This window comes from Natrix helvetica (assembly GCF_964273705.1).
Source record: "Natrix helvetica genome assembly, chromosome: 2".
NCBI classification, from domain to species: Eukaryota; Metazoa; Chordata; class Lepidosauria; order Squamata; family Natricidae; genus Natrix; species Natrix helvetica.
In genome coordinates, this window is record NC_138552.1 from 45,156,272 (window position 1) to 45,179,195 (window position 22,924).

Here is a 22,924-nt window from a genome sequence, read left to right on the forward strand (position 1 = left end):
ATTTTTGACCCATCAGCCAGCAAACTAAATAATAAATATACTTACAACTATTGAACCAGGCTGCAAGTGAAAACATCTTAGTTGAGGAGAAGACACAGTTTAGAGTGGACTAATCAACTCATAACCACCATCTGGACATCCACTGTTTAACTGAGAAATACTCTTTCCAGCCCAAAGCCTTTGGACTAATTCCTAGGGAGAGGATGTGAGACGAAAGAAGAAAATCTTAATAGATGAAATGTTGCTTATTTTCATTTAATTCCTGCACTCCAACATTACTTTGAGAATTAGATGCTCCCCTTGGGGCTGGAATGACCATGGCGAATCTGAGTGTGAGACAGAAGGGCATGAAGCAGTGGTGCAATTCAGCCGATTCTATCCGGTTCAGGTGAACCAGTAGCAGTAGCGGCGGGAGGCTCCGCCCATGTCCCATTTTTGATGCTCTGCACATGTGGGGAAGGTCCTGCGCATGCATGTGTGCGCTCACATTTGCAAACTGGTAGCGAAGGTAAGTTGATTTCACCCCTGGCATGAAGAGTGCTGATCCATAGAGTGGCCAAGGGTCAGACAAACTGAATGGCTGATGACAATGACCTGACCACAGAGATTATTATTAAGGGTCTTCTCTCATTCGTCACTTCCCCTTATTAGTTGGTCCTAGCTTTTTTCTGTACAGTGGAGATCATGATCGTGTCATCTCTCAGTAGTGAGAAGAGAACTGAGGGCTTTGTCACTTTCTGCTCAGAGGAAAAACTAGTAAAATAGGTTCAGAAAATTTAATTCGCAGCATTTGTGTGACATCATCATAATATTCATAATAAGAAAATTAAAGAGAATGCTATCAAGTAGGTATACCCTTGCAAATACCTTGGAGTGCTTTTTTCCCAGACTTCAGTATCGTGAGGAGAACTTTTTGATTACTGGTCAGTGTTGTTCAGCAAGGCTCCTCAATTATTCTGAGTTTTGTTTTCCATTTGGAGAGAGCTCACTATATCCCTGAAAGGGCTTTCTATTCAAGATGGCATCCCAGCTTCTCTAGAATGGCCAGGTTTGTATTTTTAGAAAGCTTTGCATCCTTGAAACCATTCAATTTAAGCTTATTAGAGGTACTCTTCCAGTCCCATGATGTATTACAAATGCTGCTTTATGTTTACATATAGGCTTGGTCTCTGTGGATGCTAACGCCTGGTACTATCATTTTAAACAATTGCATGTTTCCCAGTGAATTTGATGCCTGCCATTGATTCTTCAACCTGGTTTACAAGGTTGAAAACTTTATTCTCTAACTCTCTTGTGGAAGTGTCTTTGAAACAGAAGCATTTCTAAGTAATGTACCTGAGACACTGATCTTCAAATTATTCTCTATGTGGTTTCCAGTTTTGCAAGACATGTGGTCTTTTCATATGGATATGAGTTACCCTTGTACCTCTCTTCCATCACAGTCCTGAAATTTTGTTGACTCTTCATTCTGGCCAGGCTGGATGCATTGCCTTCTGTTTTTCTTTGGAGTTATAGACATACTTCTAACATACTTAAGAAGGCATCAGGGTGACAATACTAGCTCACCTGAAGCTTAAAAATTACAATGTCTATTCTCCCCAAAACAGACTTTCCTTACAATGGAATTCTTGTTTAACCCTCGTATGAAAAATGTATTTAAAAGCATTATCAGTTTAAATAAATGGAGATACTATTTTTCCATGCTATGTATTAGGGATCTTTCAATAAAGAAATATTTTTGTTGTGAGACTCTCATCCTTTATCTTGTATGCATGGTACATGGTTCATTGACTCTTGCTATAATGGCTTGTAATACACCAATAATTTTGCAGTGTAGTTCCTTTTAGTAAGGCAGGTAGGCCACAAAAGTCTGCTTAATGCAAGTCAAGCAGGTTATTTGCATTAACCAGGAACTCTTTACAGGCCCTTCTAGGAAAACAAGCTTTAAGGGATTAGGACACATACATACAGTAGATCTGTAGGCTTTAGTAATCCTTTCTATCTCTAGTATGGTAAACCTATGCCACTGAGTGCCCAAACTGCGTGCATGCATGTCCAAAGGTGTGTGCGCATGCTTGCATGTGTGGACGTAGTGCAGACATGCCCATGTGCACATGCACACAGTCATGCGCACACATATGCAGTAGAGACCAGATGGCCAATGGGAGGTAGGGCATCCCAACACCAGCAGCATGGCAAGAGGTAAGATCTTTTTCTTTCGTCAGCTTCTGTTTCGTTGTTTGCAAGGAAACAGAAGTTGACAAAAGAAACGCCACAGAGATCTGACCTGAGGTGATGGCGCATGTGCCAGCAGAGAGAGCTCTGGGTGCCATAGGTTTGCCATCACGGCCCTATGCAGATCAATAGCTGAATTCCTGTGCAAACACATTTCTCTGCTACTTGAAGCAGGCAATTTTGGAGACTTTTCTTGTTTTGAATCTCAGCTGTCTGGGAGGAAGTTATGAGAAGAAATATTCCAGGAGAGAATATATTCTAATCCAGACTTGTCCCTGCATTTGTTCAAGCTGATTCTCTTGAATCCTACTTCTTTTCTCCAAGATACTTGTGTATGTGTTTTGTTGCTGTGTGTTTTTAACTATAAATACCATTTTAAACAAACCTTTTAGTGCTAATTTATATTTTGGTGGGTTGTAATTTGCTATTATTCCTCAGTTCTTTAAATGACTACCAAAATTAACTAGTTATTTCATAGTTATTTACGTACACCGAAGTAAACAGATGCTTTACCTTGAACTTCAGTGCTAAATTTGTATACACTATTAAGATGCAACAAACTATTTACTGTACAAATTTTTCCCCAAACACTTCACATTGGAGTCTTTTTATAAGGATTTTCTGGTTGGTGTATGTACCATGCCCTATTTTCTCTCTAACCAACCACTCGTTTACATGTGTTAAAATCTAGGCCAGGCTGGGTAGAGGAATTGACTGTGGCGCCAGCACTGTAAACATATGATGGATTCAGGAACAGGCCCTGTAGGAAATGGAGTTCATGGGCCTGGTTAAAGGAGCTGTCACATGGTATCTGTAACGCTTAATCAGGACTGGGATTTTTGCAAACAAGACTTCTCTTTCTCCTCTTGCTGCAAACAGAGCCCTTTTCTTCTAATGGTCGGAATTTGTCCATTAGAAAGGTTGTAAGTAACAAAGACTTCTTTACACAGTAGCTTTGGCACAACTTGGCACACGCTGTTGTGTAGGAGGGGCTTTTTCAGAGCAACATGCCTTCCACACAGTATGTTGTTAGTTGTCTGGCAAATAAGATTTCTGAAGGGAGAGAATCCAAACCGAACCAAATGCCTGCTCTTTGGAATTGTAAGTTATGGAATTCCCTTTTTTTTAAGGTATAGTTGTTTTTAAAATGAGCCTGTGAGAAAAAATGTATTTGCATAGTAGAGTTAAGAGGCAAAAAAGCTATGAAATTATGAGCTTTCTGGACAAGGGTCAACTAAAAGAAACACCAGCATTTCCCAATGGTTTTGTAATGATCAACTTGTTATAATTACTCCTTCTTCACTTTTTAACTTTAACTATTTAATAATATCTTTCTGTTTTGAGACGGAACTTTTACATGACATATACAAGTAATTTATCCATAAATCAGTTTTTTTCCCCCTCCACCAGGCAGTTTTTAAAGCAGTCATGCCAGGACTTACAAAAGTTGAATTGGCTTTATTATCAGCTTGGAAAAAGATGCTTCATTTGGATTTCTGCCTTTGCAAAATGTATCTTCCGTATGCTTTCCGCATCCTCAAAGCATATAAAAACTTGGCATTTCTTGAATGGAAAATGAGAACCATGCTCATATATTTGTGTATTTAATAAAACAATGTGGATATAGGCTGAAAAGTCAACGCTGTAAAAAGAACCGTTATTGTTCACTTTCTTGATCCACTGCTGATAGTAAAGTATGGATGCTTCCACTCTTTTGTGATGCTTTAATAGGAAGTATTGAAGAGTCTTGTTGAAGGGGGGACGTTGCTTCAGGGTCTTTGGGAAATCCATTTTCATCCGCATCTTCACTGCTGCTTTCTCTAGAAGTGTCTTCTGTTTCAATGATGCCTTTTAATTTTGCCAGCAATTTGTTAATGGAGACTGCCTATTCACATAAAAAGAGATACTTTGGTTTAATTAACTTTAGAGAATCTACATTGTTTCCTACTTTAAGGAGTGTGTGTTGCCCTGTAGTTTTAGTACTGGCTGGACTGTATTAATTTTATTTATTAAATTTGTATGTGTTCATCTCTCCCATAAGGTGACTCTGGGCTTTAATTACAACAAAATAATAAATCACTGGAAAGTTAACTCTATGACAGAAATAAGTAGGGGAGGCTGACATCAAGGGTGGCTGCTGGGGGTTCACAAGGGTTTGGGAAAACCTCTAGCTAAGATTCTGTGCAGTTTGGGGAACTCCCAAATCCCACTCCTGGCTGGATTCCCCCCCCCCAGGAGTCCCCACTGGGCCCGTTTTGGATGCAGGTAAGTGCAGGATGCACAGAGGCTTGGGGAGGGCGGAAAACGTGTCTACCAGAAGTTGAGGAAGGCCAGAAACAGGCTCATTTCTGGCCTCCAGAGGGCCTCCGGAGTCTGGGGAGGCTGTTTTTGCCCTCCCGGAGTCTCAAAAAAAAAACCCCTCCAGAGCCCAGGGAAGACAAAAACGGCCCACCACCATGTTGCAGGAGGCCAACTAGGCCACGTCCACCCAGCAATTGGGCAGAGAACCCTTGCTAACATTTTTGAAGCCCATCCCTGGTTGACATCTAAATCTAGCCTGGTGATCAAGTTCAAAAACTGAACTGAAATTGTTCCTCCTTGAACCACCAGGGATGGGGAGTTAAAGCATCAAGATGGGTGATGCCCATCTTGAAAAAGGGGTAGTCTTTAATTATGTAGTTGTGGCTGCCACCTTGACATTTTTGACCTATTCCAGATTACCATCATCTGTGATGACTGTTTGGCTGTCACTTCCTTCTTTTTTCATTTACAGCTCAAAAAATGCAATGACCTGATCAAGTTTGGAGGCATTATTAATGGGGATAATGGTGGCTTCACCTTCTCCATCCTCTTTTTTCCTTCCTCAAGCCTACCAGGAGGAGGAATGAAAAAGTTGAAGAGATGAAACATGTCTATTTTTGTGGTTGTTATAGCCTTCCACTTCTTTGTAGAACCAACAAGTAAATTTATATACTAGGGCTCGGGTGTCAAATTCGCCATGTCACATTGTCATCACGTGACATTTCTTGACGGTTTTTCATTTACAGAGGTGGGGTGGGCGTGGCCTGCACATGATGCATCCCGCCCACAGACCACCAGTTTAACACCCCTATAGTAGGGGATCAGTCAAATCCAGAATTAGCTGAGATTCTGGATCAGACAACTTAGTTTAGGCTGTTGTGCTGCTGTGTGAACATATTCATTGTATTTTATTCTGATGTTCGCTACCTTCAGTGTAATTTTTGATAGAAAGGTGATATATTATACAAGTCAAATTAATTTTCTGTGTCATTTTAATAGCTTTAATATAAGTTAGTAACAATAATCAGTGAACAATTCTATTCTTAGTTCTAGTATTAAATCAATGATTTTTTTTCACCGTTTTTTACTGTTGATTTTTATTGATTTGATTTTAATTTTGATTAAAAATTCACTATCACATTTTATATTTTATAAGCTGTCTTTGTAGCCCACGTGGAGCAGAGTATACAATATAATATGAAAAATTATATAATATGAAAAATTAAAAAATAAAATATGTAGGACCTCAACCAGAACCTTGAAAGAAGGGTAGGCTGTATCTTAACATTTTTAAGACACAATGCCATAACTGTTTTATTAATTTTTGCCCATTGTTAGGGTAAGACATAAAACCTACAAGTATATTGGCTGGGTTCTTGTAGAAGAGTCGGTAGAGCTGGGAACAGAGTTAAGCAAGTTATCAGTCTAAAGTTACCATATTCCCACAAAGGTCTAAATCCAATCCCTCTTGAATCTGTTGACCCTTATCTGTCAATTTGGTGCTGAACTCTAGTTGACTAGATTTTCATGTATAGGTTTGAGAAATAAATCTTCTGAACTGCAACTTAACATATGACCCTGATTCTTTGCATCTCATATTTCCTTCATCAACCTAAGTCATTTGTAATCATGGTCTGTAGTATAATCATGGCATGTGGAATGGTCTATAATTGGTTGTATTTGCGAAACACATTAGTCATAAAACAAGGCTTACTATTCACAGTTCACTGAACACATCTAAGCTATAACCAAACCATTTTAAGGCTTAATGTGATGTTTGAACTCATATTTTGCTCATTAGTAAATGAGACATGAGATCTATTGCCAAAATTCTATAATTATTGATTATGAGTTTACTTGCTGAGAATAAAATGCTATTTTGTATGAGAAAAGCGAGAGGAACACTAGTTTATTAACCCACCAGAAAAATTAGTGCTGCATAAGAAGCACACATTAAGCTGGTAAGGGCAGCCTTTGCTGGGTAGGAAATGATATCATAAAAGAAGACTTTCTTGTCCTGAAAAAAGAAAACAGAAAAAAAAATCATCCATCCATTTTATATTATAGTAGGTGTAATCATTTCAATTTTAAATGCCACAGTTTTCAGTAGAAGAATTAAGCTATTGTTCCTTAATAGTATAACAAACTGTTAGACAACATATGAAGCTGTCCTTTATACCAAGTGAATTAAATTCCTGGTATTACTAATTAAGGGACATGGTGCAGCTCTTTCATCTTTTTTCTCTCTTTCTAGTAGAGGAAAAAAGGATAGATGGTGCTAGGAGAAAATTGATGGAGTTTTATCTGACTAAGACAATGCAATTTACTGATTCCCTGGAAATCACTTTCTAGTGATTTAGCAAGTTGTTCAACTTATATACGAAGTTTGTTTGTTTTATTGGATTTAGATGCCGCCCTTCTCCCAAAGGACTCAGGGCGGCGTACAACATTAAAAAACACACATCCCGAAAGTAAAAAGGAAATTAAATACATATCCAAAAAACAAACCCAATTTATAGGACAATACATTTTAAAACATGAGATAAAAATTAACAGGCCAGGCCTTGCTGGAAAAGCCAACTTTTTAGGGCGCTTCGGAAGGACTGGAGGTCAGAGATTATGCGAAGCTCCAGGGGCAGCTCATTCTAGAGGGAAGGCGCTCCCACAGAGAAGGCTCTCCCCCTGGGGGTCACCAGCCGACACTGGCCGATGGCACCCTGAGGAGGCCAACTCTGTGGGATCGTACTGGACGGTGGGAGGCTACTGGTGGCAGTAGGTGGTCTTGCAGGTACCCTGGGCCTAAGCCATGGAGCGCTTTAAAGGTCATAATTAATACCTTGAATCGCACCCGGAAAACAACCGGCAACCAGTGCAGGCCACCTAAAAGGAGTGTAACATGGGAGCACCTAGGTACCACCATGATAACCCGCGCGGCCGCATTCTGGACCAGCTGAAGCCTCCGGGTGCTCTTCAAGGGCAGCCCCATGTAGAGAGCGTTGCAGTAGTCCAGGCGAGAAAGGACAAGGGCATGAATGACTGTGCACAGAGTATCCCGGTCCAGGAAGGGGCGTAACTGATGTACCAGGCGAACCTGGTAAAAAGCCACCCTGGTCACGGCCATCAGGTGTTCTTCTAAACAAAGCTGCGTATCCAGGAGGACTCCCAGATTGCGAGCCTTCTCTGAGGGGGCTAAAATTTCTCCCCCTATCTTCAAAGATGGAACAAGATGCACAAATCGGGATGACGGAAACCACAGCCACTCAGTCTTGGGGGATTGAGCTTGAGCCTGTTCCTCCCCATCCAGATCCGCACAGCCTCCAGGCATCAGGACATCACGTCGAGGGCATTGTTTGGGTGGTTTGGGGTAGAGATGAAAAGTTGGGTATCATCAGCATATTGATGATACCGTACCCCAAAACCATGGATGATCTCGCCCAGCAGTTTCATATATATGTTGAACAGGAGGGGTGAGAGAACTGACCCCTGGGGCACCCCACAAGTGACGCGCCTGGGGGTCGATCTCTGCCCTCTAGTCAACACAAACTGTGACCGATCCGACAGGTAGGAGGAGAACCACCGTAAAACGGTGCTCCCCACTCCCAACCCCCCGAGTCATTGCAGTAGGATACCATGGTCGATGGTATCGAAAGCCGCCGAGAGGTCTAATAGGACCAGGACAGAGGAGCAGCCCCTGTCCCGGGCCCGCCAGAGATCATTGACCAACGCGACCAATGCCGTCTCTGTGCTGTACCCGGGCCTGAAACCCGACTGAAATGGATCCAGGTAGACAGCTTCATCCAGGTACTGGGGAAGCTGACGTGCTACCACTCTCTCGACAACCTTTGCTACAAAGCAAAGATTGGAGACCGGACGATAGTTGGCTAAAGAAGCTGGGTCCAGGGAAGGCTTCTTAAGGAGGGACCTCACCACCGCCTCCTTCAAGGCGGTGGGAAAGCACCCCTCTCTCAATGAAGCGTTGGTAATCGCCTGGAGCCAGCCTCGTGTCACCTCCCGGGAAACCGAAACTAACCAAGAGGGACAGGTCCAGCACACAAGTGACAGCACTGAGTCTCCCCATAATCCTGTCCATGCCTTCGGGGGTCACAGTGTCAAACTCATCCCAGATTGTCTCCTCAAGATTCAAGCCCGTCGGTTCGCCCTAATCTACCCAGTCAGAGTCCAAGCCTGTCCGGATCTGAGCGATTTTATCCTGCAGATACTGAACAAATTCTTCAGCCCTACCCTGCAAGGGGTCTTCCCCAGTTCCTTGGTTAAGTAAGGAGCGGGTCACCCTAAACAGGGCAGCTGGGCGGTTATCTGCGGATGCGATAAGAGCGGGAAAATGTTGCTGTTTTGCCGCTTCTATCGCCACTAAGTAGGATTTAATATGAATTCTTACTAGTGTTCGATCAGATTCGGACCGGCTGGCCCTCCAGCCACTCTCTAGGCGTCTTTTCTGGCATTTCATCTCCCGGAGCTCCTCGGTAAACCAGGGAGCCACCTGGGATCGACACCGGGTCAGAGGCCGCAAAGGCACAATGTGATCCAAGGCCCCAGCGGCCGCCCTATCCCAGGCTTCCACTAGGGCTTCGGTCGAGTTGTGAGCAAGGGATTCAGGAAAATCCCAAGCTCCATCAGGAACCTTTCGGGGTCCATCAGGTGCCTGGGGCGGAACCATCTAGTCGGTTCCGCCTCCCTGCGGCGAGGGGTAGCGGTATGGAAGTCAAGCCTGATGAGGAAATGATCAGACCATGACAAGGGTTGAATAGAAATATCCCCTAAATCTAGATCATTCATCCACTGCCCAGAGACAAAAATCAGGTCGAGCGTGTGTCCCCCATTGTGGGTGGGGTCTTGAATTAACTGAGTTAGGTCCATAGCTGTCATGGAAGCCATGAACTCCCGAGCTGACTCGGATGTCTCGCCAATGGAAGGCAGATTGAAATCCACCAGGACCATAAGCCTGGGGAAATCAACCGCCAATCCAGCTAACACATTCAGCAGCCCCGGCAGGGCCGATGAAACGTAGCAGGGAGACAGGTACATAACAAAAAGGCCCACCTGAGCTCCAAGGCCCCACTTCACAAAGAGGGACTCACATCCGCCTATCTGAGGCACAGTGACCTCCTGAGGTCTGAGACTTTCCCTAATAACCACCGCCACCCCCCCCCACCCCTGCCCTGGGCTCTTGGCTGGTGAAGCGCCCGGAAGCCTGGTGGGCATAGTTCGCTAAGAGGCACACCCCCCTCATGGCCCAACCAGGTCTCCATAATGCACACCAGGTCCGCTCTACCCTCTTGTATGAGGTCGTAAATGAGGGGAGCCTTATGTACCACGGAACTGGCGTTAAGCGACACCAGCCGCAGACCAGGGTCCTGTAATCCCGGGCACCTGGCGGTGCAAGAAGGGCGATGAGGGTCAGAACGCGCGATCGCTCTTAAGCAGCAAACCCACGTTCTCCAAACATCATTTGGCCCTCGGCCCCCACCATATCTGCCACTCCCACAAACAGTAGAGATGGTGAACCCTCCAATGGAATGGCTTAATGTCTCCCCAGAATCCCAACCCTTCCTAGCCCTCCCAACCCGCGCCCATTAGTTAGCTCTGGCCTGTATCCTGGCAGACTCCCCCCCCCAAGCCTGTCTAAGCCATCCGAATCAACCCCCCCTTAAAATTTGGTTTAAAAGCCCCTGTAAAAAACACTTAAGAAGTCTCTTCTTCGCATGCCACCTCTTGGGATCGCAAGATCCGTCATTAAGGAAGCGTCTTGATAGGCCAGAAGGCAATCCCCGGGAAAGGGGGAGTTCCCGGAGGGAATAAAGTTCTGTCACAGTATAGCATAGGGGAGAGTGTGGCATCAACCAAATGGGATGACATCATGGGGAGATGGAACGAGGAGATGACATGTCCACGGGGGGGGGGGGGCAGCCGGCAGTGTTCAAGGGGGTAGCAGGAAGTTTATGTCCATCATAAAAATAGTCGGTGTTGGGGACAATATGTAAGGGTAACGGCCAGCTGTCCAAAATTGCAGCAGATGCTAACTTGCAAGGTGGTGAAGCGGCCAGTGATGGCGGCAATGAGGACAGCGGCGGCATTGGCGGCTGCTCTAACTCTGACTTCAACAGCTAAGCTCCGCCCATGCCAGCCACACTCACATCCATCACCAGGGCCGCACTCCGTTGACCCAGTTCATAATATCACAGGAGGGGGGGGCAAATGGCCAAATGGCACAGTACAGTGGCCCAGGCAACAGCGGTAATACCGGGGGAGGGGCACAACGAAGGACACCCCCCACTCCAACCGTGCCCACACCAGCTCCTGAAGCCATCTTCCACTGGCGTTAATATCCATGCCAGCTGCCTCAGCCACTCCCCGCTGATCTAATTTATCATGTTCATAAGCAAGGAGGAGGGGGGGAGCAACCGGGATAACACCACGGTGTGGGGAGCGGCAGTTGTAGAGATCCCAGACCTGGCGTCCCACCGCCACCGCTGACCATACCCACGCCGCTGCAGAGAACCCAGGCCGGGCATCCCGCCACAGCTGCTGACCACACCCACGCCAACAGCCGCTGACGCTCTCCATTCCTTGATTAACGACTGTCTTGTTTAGTGACTCTTCTAAATTACGACAGCACTGAAAAAGTAACTTTACAACAAGTCCTTGCACTTATGATTACCGCAGTATCCCTGCAACCACATGGTTGTCATTTCTGTACGTCACAGCTGATTTCTGAGAAAGTTAATGGAGAAGCTGATGATAAAATCGCAAGTCACAGCTATATGATGTCTCCCCTTATGACCATATATTATTTGCTTAATGATGGCAGTCAGAATGATGTTAATTGAGCATGGTCACATGATGTTTCATGTAACAAATGTGTCACTTAGCAATGGTGGTTGCTGATCCTAATTACTGTATTTTTTGGAGTATAGATGCACCAGAGTATAAGACGCACCAAGATTTTGAAGAGGCAAATTAAAAAGGTTTTGCACTGTGTAGACCTCCCCAAAACAGCCCATTTTTGTCAAAAAAAGGACATGCATAGCCTTTAGGAGGTTTGTAGAGTGTCCCTGGGGGCTGCCCCCCCCAAAAACGAGCAAAAACCAGTCTGTTTTTCGCTCCTTTTTGCCCTCCCCAGCCCCCAGGAGCTCTGGAAACCTCCTAAACACTATGCACAGCCATTTTTGCGAAGTGGATGGGATTTCGGGAGGCCAAAAATGCTGTATTCAGTGTATAAGACATACCCAGATTTTCACCCTCTTTTTGGGGGTAAAAAGGTGCGTCTTATACTCCAAAAGATACGGTACATTAAGCATTACCTGCATTGTGTGAATGTAGTGATCAAGTAATTAAATTAAATTGGGCCGAGTTATCTGTCCCCCATGTAATTTTGAGATGAGGGAAAGTAATTTTTTTTAAAAATACAGGACTACCTAACACAGAGACTGTCATGGCAATCTAGGCCATAAAAGATGATTTATGGTGACACATGCTAAGCTAAATCTATATGGTTAAACTGTTGCTTAGTGATATGTTTGACCTTAGCACTTTCAGAACAGAACTTATTTAAGACGTTGGGAGGGATAGCTGAATTTACCTACTTTTATCCTATACAAAGGCTGCTTGGGAGTATTTGATGTTCTCAAAAGGCGTCGTGATAAGATATTTAACTCTGTTAATTTTCTAACAAGCTGCGGCTGTAAGACTTTTGCAATGGAGTTTGAAGACTGTGATAGTGTAGTTAGCCCATTCATAATGATAGCTCCATGAGCTGAATAGAATGCCCTGGTGATAACTGACTCAGATTTCTGCACCCTGCGATTTGTTTCCTGAAATAGAAATAAAAAAGCTTTTAGATTTAGAACAAAAATAGTCAATTTGTTGTAAGAAAAATAGTTAACATGTAGTTACTTGCCTCTGTGTTGACTATATTTACACACACACACACACACACACACACACACACACACACACACACACACCACTAATAGGGAGGATAAAATATAATAATAATAATAATAATTTCATTGAAAACAGTAAAATTTGGTACTAAAATAGTCTGCTTATAAAGAAGTACTTTATATTTCTAATATTACATTCTAATTATTATATTCTAATATTACAACTCCAAACAGCTGTATTCTTTTATTTCAATTGAATAGCATCACTATTTCTAGTAATCTTATTAGCCTTTTAACATAGGATTACCACTGAAAAGCAGAATAAAATGTATTAAATAAGAGGTTACAGACTAAGCATGAATTTATTTATTGTTCATCCACTAAATGCTGTCAAGATTATTAGTGCACTTCAAAACTGTATCCCATGTTCATCCACTGAAAACCAGGAGGGAAATGTCAGTATATTTTAGAAAAACAGATACACCAAATCTTGTTTGAGAGGGAGTGCTCAATGCTAAAAAATTTAAAAACAAACAAAAACCATCCATGGAGAATAGTTAGCAATAGAGTAGATAGGGGAAAATGGAACTGGAAATGGGGGACAGAAAAGGGCCATGTTTCCTTGGAGCACACAGAGGCTTAAATTTTAACAAAGGAGTGCCTGTTAACATTTTATTTCCCATTTGTATATAAATAATACACAGTTGGAAGCCTGGGGACAAATCCACTCTTCCTGTTGTACTAGTGCAAATATAAGCCACTCGTCTTTCTGGAGGACCATAATATATACAATCTCTTCCTCAACTCACCCCTAGTCCGCATTGTCTCACAAGGTATCTTTTCCACTTCGTGGCAGACAAAGGGATAACAATTTATCCACTGCCCTTGGCGGCATTGAAAGCAGAAGCTTCCACTCTCTGATTGGGTAATATTTATTGTGGTAGGAATAGCCCCTTCCTGTTGGTCTTTGTCTTCCACAGCCATTTCATCTTGGGCTGCTGAACCCTGCTCAGAAGGAACCTTCTTAGGGTTTATTTCTGAACCACTGACTTCTCTAAAGGGGACAAGTTCATATAACCTGATTGCATGTGTCATGTGAGATCTTATTATGAATTAGCTTCTCACTTATGCTGTCAGGTTATACTTTGTCAGAGAAAAAAAACAACCTTTGCCTTGGTTTATTATTTATTCTTCATTTTTAGAAACAAATAAGGGTCATATGCACTCAGGACAACCTGCTTTAAAGTAAAACTTATTTTCTTGTCCTTTTCTAGGAGAGTGTCTTGATTCTGCTGCCTATATTGCTATCTTCCTGCTTCAACAGTACAGTGGTTAGCATGCTTGCATGTCTTATCCTGCCTGTGGGACTGATCTAGCTAGTTTTAGCCAGAGAAAGTCCATTTTGTTAAAAAAAAAAAAAACCAAACCCAAAAGCCTTCATTTTGCTCACTTCTGCCTGTAGATGTTTTCTCTTTGGGCCTCTTATTCTTGGGCCTCACAGCCTTGCCCTAAAATTCTGGGAAGACTATGTGATACCCTTATCATGGAATTTGTATGACGCTAGCAGCTGAGTCAGAGTTAACTTCCCCCATCCTTTCGCATATAAATTAGTTTGCATACTTAATTATCAGCCTTATCAGTTAGGGACAGAAGGACAAGGGCTATAATATTTTAGTAATGAATCTACTTCTGGGAGGGCCATTCTCTAGCAGGGCTGTGAATACTTTGTCCCTCATTGCCTATTGCTTGCCAATGACCATGTTTTCCAAAGGTGCATAAAAGCTATGCTAATTTGTGATTTAGTCCCAAGATCACAACTCTTTGGGCTGTACAGAATAAAAAGCTTGCAATTTATCACCTTGTGTTATAAATTGGCTACTTTCCCAGTAGGGAAAAACAAATTCAGGATTTTGGGGTGGGGGTGGGAACAGTTCATGTTTTGACCAACAGGCTTGTGCAAGTACCAGGTTTGAAACTTGCCACCTCAACTTCATTTACTCCCTGCCCCCACTCCCCAAACTACCCATTTTTTTCACAGTACTTTTTTTTTGAAGGTTAGATTGTTGGTGGAATGTTGAAACTCTTATTTATTTAGTAATATGAGTTATTTGATTTATTGTTTAAACTCAGGCATCAGTGCTGTGCTTATCCATTTGGACTGATGGCAGCAAGTATGGTGAAAGAGGTTACCATTGAACTAATTAAAAAACAAAAGAGAAGAAGGATACAGATGATAGTTCAGGGTAAGAAAAATAATAAAAAATTGTTCTGGCCCACTTTTAAATTGAGGATCTAATTGAATATACCAAGTTGTATATCTAGTCCTCCAGAAAGGTGAGTGGCTCTTCAGATTGTGAATCTAGTAATACGTGTAAAATTGTTAAAAATGGTGTGAAAGTACAGATACAAATCATACATTCATAAAAGTATAAATTATTTTGTCTCTAAATAAAAGTATAATATAAACCATTAAAAAATTAAAGCAGCGTATGCAAGTCGAGCATACATCTATTGAAATAATCTTAATAATTCATGTTCTGGTGATTCACAAATCAGTTCCACCTTTCAATAAATTTGATGAGAACACTGCCTGGAAGGTTTTCTTTTTCAAAACATCAGGAGTATTTTCAAAAAATAACTTTTGATTAATTTTTAATACAGATAAAACCTAAAAGGAACTAATATTTAGAATGAAAAAGGGAAGAAATGAAAGAAAGAAAAAGAGCAAAGACAAAGGTGCAGAAATTTTTAAAAAGAAAAAAAAGAATTATAAAGAACCTCCAATTTTCTTTTATAGCAATTATAAGTGTGATGCATAAACCTCTTTCAAATATTTCTTCTCAACCTTGCTTCGTATAGAAGAGCTTGGGGAGGGGGATTTTAATGATGTGTTAGCTACAATCCCAGCATTTTTTAAGACTTGTGTCTTACAGTCCCCCCTTGAGAATTATGAGAAAGGAGTCTAAATCTGAAAGTTAGAAATCATCTTCTTGCCAATCTATGAGACTGATTATTTTCCAAATCCAACATTAGCAAGCTCCAACTAGTGGGATATTCCAACATATAGAAAAATTGAGACCAGTCCTTCCTTGTTAATTAAGCTTATCCTATCTTTCCAAATTAAAGTCTTTAAAAAGGTGACTAGATTAGAAAATGCAACTCTTCATCTTCCAAATTTCAAGCTATTGCTACAGAATATCTCAACATCAATGTGCTGTAACTGGATCATAGGATTCTATTGTAAAATAGTTAGAAATTTTTGACTTCCAAAGGCTGTTCAAACATTAAATATTGTTGCATAGAAAGGAATCTCTTATCCAATAATGGCATTTGTTATTACAATACTCTCCTGTATGTTATGTTTTTTAAAATAAAAGCAGGGGTGAGATGCTATTTAAAATGCATGTGGAAACTTTATTTATTTATGCCTAAGTCGGTTTTGACTTGGGCAACTGCCTAGACAACTTCGTACAATTTGGTGACCAATTGTTTCAGAAGTGGTTTGATTTGCCTTTAACTTATATAAATGGTGGAATCCAGCCTATGTCAGGCCCGCAAAGATAAAGACAAGTAGAGATACTTCTAAACAGTTTCCTCTATCAGGGAAATATTGTTCCTTACCTATATAGGCAGAAATGTTTCCAAACTAAAGTAACTATTTAAATCACTAAAGATATACTCTGAGAAGTTCTAAGGAGGAGCAATCTTGACCCTCTTTTTCCCAATCAAACTATCTAAATTTTGCTGACACTTGATCCTCTGGAATGTAGACCCTCTTTTGTGGGAATCCAGACTACATTCCAGCATAGGTTGACTGTTCTATGGCCAGATGGGCTTGTTCTGTGAAAGGAGGAGGAGGAGGAGATGATTTTTGTATAATCCCCCTTGCAGCACACTGCTCCTGAGGCTCAACTCAGTTTTTCAGACAAATGTCTGAGGAATCAAAGGAGTCTGTAAGAAAAAGTTTTTGCAAAAGTCATATCTAAAGCCCTTGCTTCAGTGTCAGCACATCACTAAACAGTTTAAAACAAAAACATCTGGATATATCCAAAACAAAAGATTTGTAGTCTTCAGATCAATCTCCTATTTTCAAGAAAACTAACACAATCTTTTTTTCAAATGTTGACATGTCTATCTGATTGCATTAGTTCAATTAGGAGTTTCTTTATTTTTATTGACATTTAGTGATCTATGGATCTTTGCGGACCAGGTCTGGTAGCTCCAAATTTACAAACTCTCTTGAACTTGGGTTTTGGCAATGTCTTTATGATGGATAAACATTGTTGTTATGATATTCTTTATATGGGGATCGATAGATCTGTCCTTCAATTGTATGGCTAACATCAAAGTTAGTTAAACTTTACAAGTTAAAACAGATATTTTGACTAGACTGTATCTACTTATAACAATAGCTTTCACCCTCGCAATTGAGCAACTCCATTCATGTTACCTACCTAAATACAGCTAGCTGTGGGGTGTCCAAGCCAGTTTCTTTGTTTGAACAACATGCTGAACCATAAACTGATCATAGAGTTTGCAGAACTTTAAGCCTAAAGTCTAGTTGGCTAGCTGGTGGTCCAATATTGGTGGCTCAATACAATGTGCCTGTTATACTCAGCATTGTATGCTATTACTTTATCATATTGTTTTATGAAAATGAAAGCAATTTCACAACTGTGTTGCACACTAGGAATAAATATTGTCATTTGCTAAAACATCATTCTTCAACTTGATTCCTTGCCACATACTTTTGCATAGATATTCTCATCTTGAGCCAGCATGATCATTGCTTAGTGAAAATTGATCAACAATTGCCAAGAGTTTTATTTCACACGAGGTTCATAATTTTCTTTAAAAAAACTCTATCCATTCTGTTCTGTTAAACAAAATAGTTGTAGCAACCATTCAAACCAACACGACTGATAAAAAATGTTGCAAGGAGATAGGGGAGAATAAGGAAACAATTACCGTATCTACTTTCCTTATTTCTATATCTTCTGCAAGCTATTATACAAATTGGCCACTGTTACAGAGATATATTCAAGATCACCTTTATTCTAGTATAACTTATATATGTACATTTTTAGTACATAGATACCTGCATCACTGAATAATTAAAATATTCTTTTTGTTGCTTTTAATCATATTTATTTCTTATCTGACACTGTAACATATGGTTTACTCATACTAAAGAAAGTTAAACTATGACATACATAAATATGCAGTATTATAAATGTATTTAGTGAACTGAATATATTTACTGTTATATGGTAAATTTTTCATTGTAATCTGAGACTTTGCAAAATGGAAAGTAAATGAAATGTAACAAAGTACCTTATGGAAACGTTTGAACATTCAGATAGCGAGGAAATGCAGTAATTTTAGAAATATTACCTGGTTTGAACGTGTCAGCCTCAATAGATTTGGAAATTCGTCCCTAATCTCATCTACAACTTCCAAGATGGCTCTCTGTATAACCCCAGCTGAATTGAAATACAATAATTTAAATAATAAAGTTTTGATCTTCAAAATTAGATTTCAAATATGAAACATTGTATATTTGTAAAAAAAATGGGTTAAATGAGGTATAATAGCAGAGCTAAGGACTGAGTTGGTATCAATCAATATTTGATTACTATAGTGGGAAACCATGTTATTTTGTTAAGCTAGCATTAGAAACTAAAATGCCCTTCAAGTTTTGTTAGGCCCCATTCATGAACACAGGATTCTACCCAATTTGGAGACGACTTCCGGCAGCCGAAGGAGACGGACGCCCGTGTCTGCCTTCTCGCTGCTCCGGTGGGCTCCCCCAAAGTCTAGGGGGAGCACAGGGTGCCTGGGAAAGGCGCCCTGCCATAGGGGCGGCTTGCTGGGACCCCCTGGAACGGCGGCCGCCGCGGGGGGTCTCCAGTTTTTCCCCAGGAGCCGGGGAGCGTAGGGAGCGCGCGGAATGCCACCGCACGCTTCTCCGAACGCAGCCTGAAGGAAATAATCAATTAGAAGAACGGTGAGCCGAGGGGTCTCCCCAGGCCTTTTACTATTTTTATATTTCTGACGGTTTTGCAGTTTTCCTGCCTTGCTTGTTTCAACCTCTGGATGAGTTTAGATTGGAGGGGGGGAAATTCCACCCCCCTCGGAAAAGCGGCGCTTGAAAAATCCCTCCCCTTCATGGGGGAGAGAGAAAATTTGAAAACCACTCTCACTTCCCTTAAATAATGGGGAAAAAATCTTTTTCTTTGGCTACAATTGCGAGAGAGAGGATGGCTGAACTGATTTTTTAAAAAACTGTTTATGGAAATTTTGACTTTGTTGTTTTCCTGATCACCTATACTGGCTGACCCAAGATGGCCAACTTCCTCCTTCTTCTTTGTCTTTATGAATGAGACTCCTCCCTTGGAAAACTTTATGGCTTTCAACTAACTTCCACCCCAGAGACTTCCAGGAGCCTCTTCAAACATGTTATTCCCCTGGACTTGGAATATTTTGACCCACCTATCTGCTTTAACTTCTCTGCTAGAGGACTTGTTCTCCTTTGGACCTGCTTGTTTGGTGATCCCTGCTGGCTGTGCTCTCCCACAGATGCCATCTCTTTGTACAGAATAACAATTAACTCTGAGCCTCATGATGGGTCCTAAGAAATTGCCACCTGGTAAGGCCTCGTCAGCCCCAACATCTTCAACGTCCAGCCCTGCACACCAGTCACAAATGGGATCTTTCCTACAACCTAAAGCCTCTGAAGAGAGTGCAAAAGACCTGTCTACTCAGCAGATGCTTCAAAACATCTTAAAGGGACAGGATGAAATTAAAAAACAATTGCAGGACTTAAAGGAAGAGCTCAGAGAGACGAACCAGCAAACCACACGGAATGAACAGAGGATTGGTGTGCTGGAGGAGGGGGCGGTTGGAATTAGAGATGAGATGAAGACAATCCAGAGGGGGAATACAGAATTTGGGAATCAGATGTTAAAAATGGAATTTGAAAGGATGTCTTTCTTTCTTAGGTTCCAAAATTTGCCAGAAGCTGAGAATGAAGATCTCAAGGAGATTATGACCACAATACTAGCAGAGTATATTAATAGAGATAAACAACAGCTCTGGTGGGACATTGACCTGATTTATAGGGTTAATTCGGCCTATGCAAGAACACACAACGTTCCAAGGGATGTTCATATTAAATTTCTTAGAAAAACTACAAGAGATGAGGTTCTAGGAGCTCAAAGGGGAGGACCACTAAAATATAAAGATAAAGAGATAACCATTCTTAAACAGATCCCCAAACAAGTAAGAGATAATAGAAGGAAATATTCCTTCTTAGCAAAAAAATTATATAATAACGGGGTCTGGTTTAGATGGCTATTTCCAGAAGGCATGCTGATTTTTTGGGAGGGCAGCAGAATTAGAATTCACACACCAGTGGAAGCAGAGGCTTTCGCTAAAAAACACAGTGCTCTTTTAGGTAAAATGGGGGATGTTACACAAGAAACAAGGGAGGGAGGGTCTGAGGCTCAGCTGGTGGTTGGGAGAGATGATGCAACAGCTAGAAGACTCAGATCACAAAAGTGACTTGGAACACTATTGCAATTGTTGCTACAATGTATTTTTATGGAAGTGATACAAAACAAATGATTGAAACATACTGATGATTTTGTGTCAAATTTTAAACTGCTAATACTTAGGTAAATGCTGATATTTTTCTATCAATGTTTGTAAAAGTTGCAAGACCTGGGGGGGCTTCTCCCCCCCACATGATGTAGCTGTCAAAATGTTTTATAATTCTATAACCCTTTTTCCTTGAAAATTCTTTAAAAACCAATTAAAATTTGAATAATAAAAAAAGGATTCTACCCAATTTGAACCATATTTTGAAGACCATGTGATGATTATGCCCAGTATCAATATTCTTTCCCTTTTTTTCTTCATTGTACCAATGGTGGGCCTGGACAGGTTCAGCTGAACTAGTAGTAGCTTGGCGGCCTGGGTCGCTGGAACTGGCAGCGACCCAGGCCTGCCACGCCCCTGAAATAGTTGTCCTGGCAGCACCTTTTTTGCTTCTGCGCATGCAGAACAATTTTAGTTGTACTGCGCATCAAACGCAAAGTACATGCATGGCGCACCCCTGAGTGAACCGGCAGTAGTCTCTGCTGGAACCCACCGCTGCATTGTACAGTGGCTCAGTCCCAGGAAAGTCTATTTCCATTTTGGGGGGTTGAACTAGAATGACCCCTCCAACCTTACGATTCTATGATTCTCCTGATCTCTCTTTTAAGAAATTTGACTAGCAGTAATTTGGATAAATCAAAAATCTTTTGCCATTCAGTTAGCAAAATGGTGATATGGCCTAAGGACAACTTCTTATATGTATAAACGTTATAGTCAATTTTTAGCCAGGTTGATTAGATCTGCCTCCTGTTTCCAAGAGGTTAATAATTTGGCAGAACTAATTCATTGCTAAATTCCTTTACTGTTGACTAAAACTGCAGAGGGAACTGGAGGCAATGAGTTTCAGAAATTTCTGTAAGGAAAAATATTGTGGGAACTTAGCCCATCTCTCACATATTTCTAAATGTATAGGCAGTTTACTGAAACTTTTCGCTCAATGATATTCCTCTTCAAATTTGGTTATCTTAAGCCAAATTTAACAAAGTTATGTATATGTGTGCACATATGGTAGAAGCTGGAGTTCTTTTAAATGTTTGAAAATTTAAGTTGAAAATATTCTTAGATTTCATACCTTGTCCAGCAAATTTTCTGATAATCTCTCCACATATCCAGCCAATTGGCCTAAGGGCCATTTTTTTGATGCTTGCTACTACTACTAAAGTTAGAGGATGGTGTCTTCCAATCAAAGGGATGGTTCAAACCACAAATGACAGCATCCCATACATATGCATATCTCTACCTTCAAGGCAGGAGACCTTTATGAGAACATAATGTACCTCTCAAACACAGTACAGCCTGGGGCAATCAGTGTGTCTCATGTATACCAAATTAGCCTTTTTAACAGACAGGATTTTCAAATAGTTCCAATATACTGGAATGGAGGAATGTATGAGATAATCTGAAAACTGGTACCACCTCAGCAGATTTATAATCATTAGCAGACTCAAACCCAAAATTCAAAACCAGTTGGGGCGGGGGGACAAGATTTCTGGGTTATTCAAAATTTCGAACAAATAAAATGTTCCAAATTTCATACTCTTTAATTTTAAAAAAATGTAAGTCTCTATTTCTCAAGATCAGGACTCAAGATTTCCTGATTTCCATCTCATTTCGTATAAACATATTTCAATTTTAGAACCCCCTCAAAAAAATATTTTTTCATAATTCTTTCCTAAATTTCTCCCTTGTATCCTCTAATTGTGATTATCTTCGCATGAGATTACAGACTAATGTGCATATTTGTTACTATAATAACTAATAATATTGTAATAAAAGTTTGAAATACTGTGCGTGTTATTTCCAGAGAAATATATACCGTACCTGTATTTTTCAGAGTATAAGACACACATTAATTTGGGGGGAGGAAAACAAGGAAAAAAAATTTCTGCCTCTGCCTACCAGCATCCATCGGTATTCATCTGGCTAGCGTCCTTGCAGCAAACAGTAAACAGCCTGATCAGCTTCAGCACACTATGCAGCCTTATTCAGCACGAGCAGCGGGTGGATCAGCTTCCCAGAATACCCACAATCAACTGTTTCAGGCTGTGAGGATCGCCACAGACCATCGCGTCATATTTTGGGCCTCCGAAAGCTGTTTTAGACCCGTTCCAGGCAGTGGTGATTGCCACAGCACATTGCCACCGATTGCCACTTCTACGCATTGTGCTTTCAGCCTTCACACGCCCCGTTTTTGGCCTCCGCGTGTCGCATTTTTGGGCAGTTCCAGGAGGTGGGGATCGCCACCGCCACCAATCCCTGCCTCCTGCAACCGCCCAAAAAAGCAACATGCAGAGCTGAAAAATGGGGTGTGCGAGAAGCAAAAACGTGATGCGCGGAGGCGGTGATCAGTGGCAATGTGCTGTGGCGATCCCCTCAGCCTGGGATGGGTCTAAAATGGAGTGTTCGGAGGTCAAAAATGTGATACACAGAGGCCAAAAATGCGAGGCACGGAGGTCAAAAACATGAGGTATGGAAGCAATGATGTGCTGTGGTGATCCCTGCAGTTTGGAACAGGTCTAAAACAGAGTCTGAAAACAGCCAGTGGGTGGGCGGGGCTTCAGCAATATTCAGTATATAAGAGACACCCAAATTTTCACCCTCTTTTAGGAGGGAAAAAAGGCGTCTTACACTCTGAATACGGTAGTTGAAAAGCTCATGATTCAGAGTTATACATTAAATATCTTAGATGTGAAGGGCAAATACAAAAAGCAGTTATCTATGGAGATTCTCAATGTTACAAAAATAACACTCATTATTAATGACTAGTGTAGTACACTGCATTATACAATACACCAATACTATATCTGATTATTCTCATTTAGATG

General features: G+C 41.3%; 2 protein-coding genes across 3 annotated transcripts in view; one reads left to right on the forward strand and one right to left on the reverse strand.

Annotated features, from left to right (window-relative positions):
- The first annotated feature begins 368 nt into the window (after window positions 1–368).
- Window positions 369–22,924, forward strand: part of RHOBTB3 (Rho related BTB domain containing 3) — a 78,401-nt gene continuing 55,845 nt past the window's right edge. The window contains exon 1 of one of the 2 annotated variants that reach the window (XM_081940934.1): window positions 369–508. The gene's annotated coding sequence lies outside the window, so the exon portion shown is untranslated. Of the gene's footprint in view, window positions 509–3,002; window positions 3,337–22,924 lie in introns of those variants that run through there. The other variant, XM_081940935.1, reaches the window with a different exon arrangement.
- On the reverse strand, window positions 3,316–21,232 carry SPATA9 (spermatogenesis associated 9; the record flags this gene model as incomplete). The annotated part of the gene is made up of 5 exons (XM_081943818.1): window positions 3,316–4,120; window positions 6,458–6,553; window positions 12,141–12,368; window positions 17,835–17,923; window positions 21,172–21,232. The coding sequence occupies 5 exons, from the start codon at window positions 21,230–21,232 to the stop codon at window positions 3,893–3,895; spliced, it is 702 nt and encodes a 233-aa protein (XP_081799944.1). The 3' UTR covers window positions 3,316–3,892.